The 7,641-nt window shown below is 35.9% G+C and overlaps 1 protein-coding gene across 3 annotated transcripts in view; it reads right to left on the bottom strand.

Annotated features, from left to right (window-relative positions):
- pcbp4 (poly(rC) binding protein 4) overlaps positions 1-7,641 on the bottom strand; it is an 87,468-nt gene that overhangs the window by 20,477 nt on the left and 59,350 nt on the right. For all 3 annotated transcript variants that reach the window (XM_016512750.1, XM_016512751.1, XM_016512752.1), the window contains exons 4-5: positions 6,093-6,125; positions 3,896-4,012 (exon numbers count right to left, since the gene is read on the bottom strand). In XM_016512750.1, coding sequence (XP_016368236.1) covers positions 3,896-4,012; positions 6,093-6,125 — 150 coding nt within the window. The remainder of the gene's footprint in view (positions 1-3,895; positions 4,013-6,092; positions 6,126-7,641) is intronic.

Genomic DNA, 7,641 nt, shown 5'->3' with positions numbered 1-7,641 from the left:
ACCGCTCAAGAGTTCGTTTCAATCGAGCCGAGACCACCTCGTTCAGGCGATCTCGGACCGATTGTTTTGGCGTGGATCTGGGCGCGATTGCCGTGTTCACATAGGCCCAAACGAACCGAGCTAAGGGGGGAAACGTGCCAGGTTCCGAAACAACGAGCCAGGTGTGAAAGCACCCTAAAGGATGTCCACTCCCGACTTATTCTTGATGTAGGATGTCACACAAAGCCTTTACCCCTTATCCCTCTCGTCTCATTTAACAACCCTCCTGGATAATAAAATATCAATTCGGATATTTCTCCCAGCAGATTGACTCTGTCTTATTTGCACATTAGCTGTTGAATAAGGGGGTCCAGGCTCAGAATTTATGACAATTTGTAAGGGCTCTTGATCTGATGCAACTAAGGAGCTGTTTTAAAGCTTCAATCTAAAGCATATGCAACAACAACTTAGGGTTGACAGCATGCGGGTGAAGTCAAACAATTTCTGATGCAAAGCAAGAAATGTTTAGTGCCATTCAAGTGCCTTCTGTTGTTCTAGTACTACAAATCAACAGCAACAATATAACCTTCTATAAACAATACAAAAAAAGTACAAATAAATTACCCTCGTTTTGTCTATTTTATGTGGATATGGATCTCAAGCATTAAAATGTTGATGATAAATTATTATTATACACTGTAAAATGATTTTTTGAAGTTGTAAATAATACATTAGAATATATATTCTAATGTAAATAATATATTAGAATACATAAGATTGTTGGTTTAAGTTTTACAAGAAAATACTTTTCTGCTTAAATTTCATGTTTAATTAAATGTGTTCCTTGTCATTTTTTTGTAATTACTTGTGAAATGTACCTATTGAAATTTTATTATTTTGTAATAATAATAATTCTATCATGGCAGATTTCTGGTGTGAATGCTTTCAGTTTTATCATGATTACTTTATATTTTAAACAGGGTTTCAATGACTAGCTATACATGTAAAAATATATAAACTAAATAATAAAATTACAAACATTACATAAAATCATATATATATATATATATATAATTCTAATGTTTATAAATCTTATAATAATATTGCAATATTAATATTCACTTTTACATTGTTTGCCAAAATGTTTGCACATAAAACCATGTGCAATTGTTAGTGAATGAGACCTAGTAACTTAGTGTCTCATGACATCTCTTGTGGATTTTTAGCTTAAAAAAGACTCTTTACAAGTCTAGACGTTCACAGTCTTCTCCCTAAGCACCGAAATTCTTTGTCTATTCTGTCATATATCATCCAAAACTCTGAAACATGGCTTTTAGATGTCCTCCATGTTCTCAGCTGACTGAAAGAGCAGCGAAAACATTCTGCATCAAAGCCGGGCCAGACCTCAATAGAGCTCCTTGTAAAATTCAGCCAGTAATGCTCATCATACGCTCGGCATAAACGAACCCTGCCGCCACCTCAGGGGTTTCTATGGTGACTCTTCCGTTATGGGTACGGAAACGGGCTTGTGCGGAAGACAGGGAGATTCCTAACAGATGTTTAATGAATGGCACCCTGCCTGCTATGAAAGGATATCAAATACATAATGGGTTTAGCAGGAGTGAGAAGATTCATTATTACTTGGTGGGGGTAGAGCTGACATGCTGCAGGCGGACAGACACACCTCACTGACTGGCAGTTATATAACTCTACTGATGCCATTAAATAAAAATACGGGTGTGTGATGCATACGTATGTATGTTTCTATAAACAACGGAGGTTTGCATTTTTCTGTTTATGCATTTACCTAACTTTTTTTTTTTTTTTTTAGAATTTCCACCCAATTTACTTAAAGGGGTCATATGATGCGATTTCATTTTTTCCTTTCTCTTTAGAGTGTTTCAAGCTCTTGGTGCATAAAGAAGATCTGTAAAGTTGCAAAGACTAAAGTCTCAAATCCAAAGAGATATTCTTTATAAAAGTTAAGAGTTAGCCACACCTACCTAAAACGGCTCGTTCGAACACGCCCCCACATATCTACCTGTTTTGTAAAAATCGACGCGTTTCAAAAAGGCGGGGCATAGAGGAGAAACAATAATGTACAGTATGTGGAAAATAATGTGTTTTTTTAACTTTAAACCGCATAAACACATTTCATTACACCAAATACACAAAATAATGTTCTTTTTAGCAGCATCATATGACCCCTTTAACTAAATAGTGCTATTGCTTGGAAATACAGATCCCGACTCTATAGGCTCATGCCATTGGTTGAGTTAATTCATGACATGAAATAAAATACATGACACACATCAGTATCAAAAGTCTAGCACATTTTTTTTTTTTCAGAGAGCTGTATGTCTCTTTTCAGCAGTTGTTCACTGGCATCACCCAAGGGAATGTAATGTGTTGGGGCTCAAATTATATTTCTGAAGTTATCCTGCAGATAGGCACCCCACTGCTATGGGACTGACAATATATGAAAACTACCCACGACTCTTTCAGCCAGCTGTTCTTACAAACCATGTCTCAGAATTGCTGAAATGGGCGTTTATGCATTCATCCTGACAGCTTTATCGCTGCAAATCATCTGGAAACCATTCAATTTCAGCAGAAGTTATTTGCAGACTGTTGATGAGGTTTTAAATAGCATTAAGTATTCATTGGCATCAGCTAATTTTTGTCCTTTTTTTCTCTGTTGTTAAAAAAAAAGCACAATAAGACTATGAACTTGTTTTAAATAAGTACATGTCAATTTTGCTTCATGAAAATTGCTGAAATTGAAAGAATAGTTTATCCAAAAGTGAAAATTTGCTGAATAATTTCTCACCCTCAGGCCATCCAAGCTGTAGATGAGTTTGTTTGTTCATAAGAACAGATTTGAAGAAATGTAGCATTACATCACTTGCTCAGCAATGGATGCTCTGCAGTGAATGGGTGCCGTCAGAATGAGAGTCCAAACAGCTGATAAAAACATCACAATAATCCACACGACCTCAGTTCTTTATTACAAAAACTGCATGTTCGTAATAAAACGTCTCGATGGATTTGTTTAAACCATCAGTTCACGGCCAAAATAGTCCTCTCACATCACAATCCACCAACATATTTGTACAGAACTGTTCTGAACTGTTTTCACTTGTAAATGTTGCCTGATCTGTGCATATTTCTCTCCTGTTTCAGTCGAGACGCTTTTTCACTGGAGAAAGCAATAGTATGGAGAGAGGACTTTTATTTTTGCCGAAAGCGATGGGTTGAACTTAAAAACGTCTTAATGATGGATTTGTCACTTCATAAGATGTTAATTGATGGACTGGAATGGTGTGGATTACTTGTGGATTATTGTGTTGTTTTTATCAGCTGTCTGGACTCTCATTCTGACGGCACCCATTCACTGCAGAGGATCCAATTCACTGCAGAGGATCACATCACTGCTGAGCAAGTGATGTGATGCTACATTTCTTCAAATCTGATGAAGAAATAAACTCATTTACATCTTGGCTGGCCTGAGAGTGAGTACATTTTCAGCAAATTTTCATTTTTTTGGTGAACTGTTTCTTTAAGAAGCGTTCATCCTGACAGCTTTATCACTGCAAACTGACCGGAAATCATTCATTTTCAACAGACGTCAGTTATTTCCACAGACTATTGACGATGTGACAGATTTAAGTAGATTTAACATAGCATTAAGTAATTATTCATTGGTATCAGCACTTTTTTTGGATCAATTTTCCATTATTGGAAAAAAAAAAAAGAAAAAAGCACGATGAGACTAGAAACATGTCTTAACAATTAAGGTCAGTTTGACAATTTTTTTTATGGGACACTTTCTCTAATGTTGGCACAATAACATGCAGGTTTATGTTATATTTTATGCTTATTGCCCTGTGTGCAAGAACGATTTTCCTGTACTTACCTCCTCCAGTTTGATTGTGATCATAGTGAAGGCTCTAAGCACACACTCTGTGGCGCCCGTGATGGTGATGATTCTCTCTGGGCACGAGCCTTCTGAGATATTGATACGTGCACTGCTCTGTATGGATGAAACAGTAAGAACAGTAAATGGATGGGAGGTTGATAATGAGGAAGAAAAAATAGAGTAAATAAACTAAATATCATGCATTTACACTAGTAGTAGTTTTCACTCAAATGCATAGGCAAAGTTGTGGCCTTGCTTTTATTGTATTTTAACCTCAGAAATGAAATATGCAGGTGTGTGTGTGTGCGCGCATTTTTAGGCACATAAATTAATAAAAAATGTATTTTCTTTCTACATCAGGTAGGATGCCAGCAGTACTTGAACCACCAACAGTTTTTTTATTTTTTTATACTGCAAGTTGGCAAAAACACCTTAATCCATAATGAAGGTGCACAAGGCACCGCAACAAAAACATGTAGTTTTAGTTACGGTATTCAACATTGTGAAAAAATAATATACTACAAGACATTCCTATCCAGACAGGATTAGATTTCTCAGAGGACGCTCAAGAAAATAGTAGGCAATTTGTTCTGTATTTTTTAACCAGGGTTGTGTGAGAAAAACACAGGCGTGTTCGATTCGGATGGGATTAAAATCATAACGTACGTCTGTGAAACACGAATTTAGCTGACCTCCTCAGGGAAACTAGTTCCGCCCCCATAGGCCTTATGTTAGGTGTACGTATTGTGTGTGTGTGTTCTGTCCAAATGTGTGGATGTCTCCAGCAGAGATCTGGACTGAGCTGCGTGATTCATTCTCCTGCAGGGCTCTGACTGTCAGCTTCATTTAAACTGATCGTTCTATCAATCATGCACAAATGCATGCAAATATAAGTGAGTTTAGTCAACGGTGTATTGAAGCTACAGTATAACTTACATATACTATTTATATATTGTCATTATTATTTATAAAATGCATAGATATGTATGTCATTACTAAATGTATGCAGTTAATTAACAGAGTACCATATTTTCCACACTGTAAATCGTGTTGTGATGGTAAACTATGATTTACCAATATGTGCGTGTGTGTGTGTGTGTGTGTGTGTGTGTGTGTGTTTTCCACTAAACAATGGAAATTTTGACCTATTGTAATGTACTTTTTAATCAGGTATGACTTATTTACCGGAAAATACAGTAGTAATATGTATTTATTTATTCATTTATATTTGTGGCTAAAAGCAAACAGACAAGGTATTTATTCAATTAAATTTTTCTCATCTTTTCTCACTCTCATGTCATTCCAAACATGTGCACTTTTCTTTGTTTTTTTGTGTGCTTCACAGTCCCTGGTAACTATATGCTTTTGCCATATGGAAAAGAGCAACGTGACCATTCAAAATATCTCCTTTTGCATTCAACACAAGACAGACATATGAATTTGGTGTGACACAGTAAGCTTTCTTTAAGCTCCTTCTGCTAATAATAGCACAGAACAGCAGAGAAAAACATCCAGTGGCAATTGCTTCTGTTTATGACATCTATCAGGCCCAGGATTGACCCCTGTGGTGTCCCAACTAGTGCAATAGAGAATGCTTCATGTGCAGACTTGCGTTCACATTTGCCACCCCCCAAACCATTAATTAGGTTGAAATAACACAATCTTTTTGACATTTTATGATGTTAGGAAGCAAAAACCATTAGGTAAAGGTTCTGGTGAACTAGAGAACAAGAGACTAATAAGAGAGAGAGAAAAAAAAAATATATATATATACCTTATAATATATATATATATATATAAGGGTTTTTCTCCTTGGTAACCCACTTCAATCTTTATCTGGAAGCTATTGTTATTAGCAACTACCTTGAAAATACCAATGCATTCATATCAAACTAATGAATTAGTGTTCGCCGTGTTTGTGCGCCATGCGCCCTTGAGATGAAAGGCTTAATTTAAATATTCATGTCTTCTGCAGTCTTTCAGCTTGAATGTGGCGGACATCAACTGGTTTGAGGACGTATGTGGGACGTAAGGGCATTTTGCTGTCTTTTTTCCAGCATTAAACCACATTTATGTGTAAAAATCCATGTGGTGTAGCGTTGCGCTAGCTTCAAAGGAATACCGTCTGTTCAGCATGCATGATGCATGCTGGGAAGCTGAGAAAGACAACATTTACGAGTAGCTTGTAGCTTACCTCCTCTCGTATCCTTTTCACAGTCTCTCCTTTCTGTAGGGGGAGAAAAAAAGAAGATCATTAAGCACTTATTGCCTTTGTCTCACGTTTGTTTGTGTGATATGTTGTTTTCCCAGAGTGACTGTCTTTCACAATGGCTTATAGTGGAGGATAAAGTGAGTTTGACTAGCTGAACAGATAGCTCAAATTAATATCAATTCTGCTTCGCTACACAGCAATATGGCATCTGCATGGATAGGCCTCAGGGGAACAAGTTTTCAAATCGAAGGTCTTGCAATTGGACTGACTAGGGAATCAATAGTCCATGAATCACTTAGATAGCCTCAGATAGTGTCTCGCTATCTCAGACACAGAAGGTAACGTGTGCGGCATAGTCATGACTGCAGATCCCCAGACCTGCTTTAGCACGCTTGACTGGCGTTACATTGTCTTTAGATGGGCTAAAAGGACGATTGGATATGTCATAACAGAGTTGAAGCAAGGCTTGGGTGGTTTTAATTTATCAGGGAAATTGACATTTCAGATGAGACGTTTTCGAGACCACCCATCTCATAAAACTAGCAAAGTTCTTTAAAACATCAAACTATGATGCATGTAGCAGTGTTTGCAGATGCTTATTAAATAACCTAAATATAGCCTAACCAGTCCCTTTCAGAGTTGAACAAAAACAAGGCTGCGGAAGAACAGAAGTACAGATTGTTAAAATATGTCATACAGTTGCGTACTTGTGTGTTGATCGTTCGGCCAATGAAACATTGAACATGCATATATAACAAAATTACTGACGAAAATGTTTTGGTTTTTGTTATTCATCAATGATAATGTTGGGTTATTATAGTTAACTTAATAAATACATAAATAAAATAAATGTTAACTGTAACAAAATAACAAAAAAAGGATTTTATTTCAGCTCATTGCCATAGAAACATTCTTCATTTCTATTTAGTTTAACTTGATGTAGTAAAAAAAAATACTAGAAATATTTACTATAATTAATTACTTAACTATAATTAATTACTGAAAAAGTTCATTCAAACTATTATTAAAACCGATAATAGCATTTCAACTACATTAATATCTAGCTTTTTTGTAATTTTATTATTATTTTATTATAAAAAATTTTTGGTCAAATAAATTCAGAATTGTATACATTTTTGACTACAAAACAATAAAAAAAAAAGACTACAACAAATAAAAAACTTAGATTGTTTCTGTGCATACCATTCGTAAAAATACATACATAAATAATAATTTTGATTCACTGCAACAATTTTGCAAAAATATTTTACAAATGTTTTATGAATTCATTCTGCTTGTGTTTTTATGAACGAGGCCCGCTGAACATCTGTACTTCCGTCACTTTCAAGGTCTCATTTTCATTCATGTCAAATTAAACATTCTCCACTGTGGCTGAGCTCTTTTACTGCTTATAATTTACAATTCACCTTCATTCTTTTCTCCTGAAGACATATTACGAATAGTAATCGACTCTAGGCAGCCCTCCCCTTCGAATATCTCCAGTGGAGATTTGTGATGGAGAACCACCGGT

This window comes from Sinocyclocheilus rhinocerous, unplaced genomic scaffold (genome assembly GCF_001515625.1).
Source record: "Sinocyclocheilus rhinocerous isolate Xijiao unplaced genomic scaffold, SAMN03320098_v1.1 scaffold2974, whole genome shotgun sequence".
Taxonomy (NCBI): domain Eukaryota; kingdom Metazoa; phylum Chordata; class Actinopteri; order Cypriniformes; family Cyprinidae; genus Sinocyclocheilus; species Sinocyclocheilus rhinocerous.
Note: the sequence above shows the minus strand (reverse complement) of the source record. Positions and strands in the feature narration are given on the sequence as shown.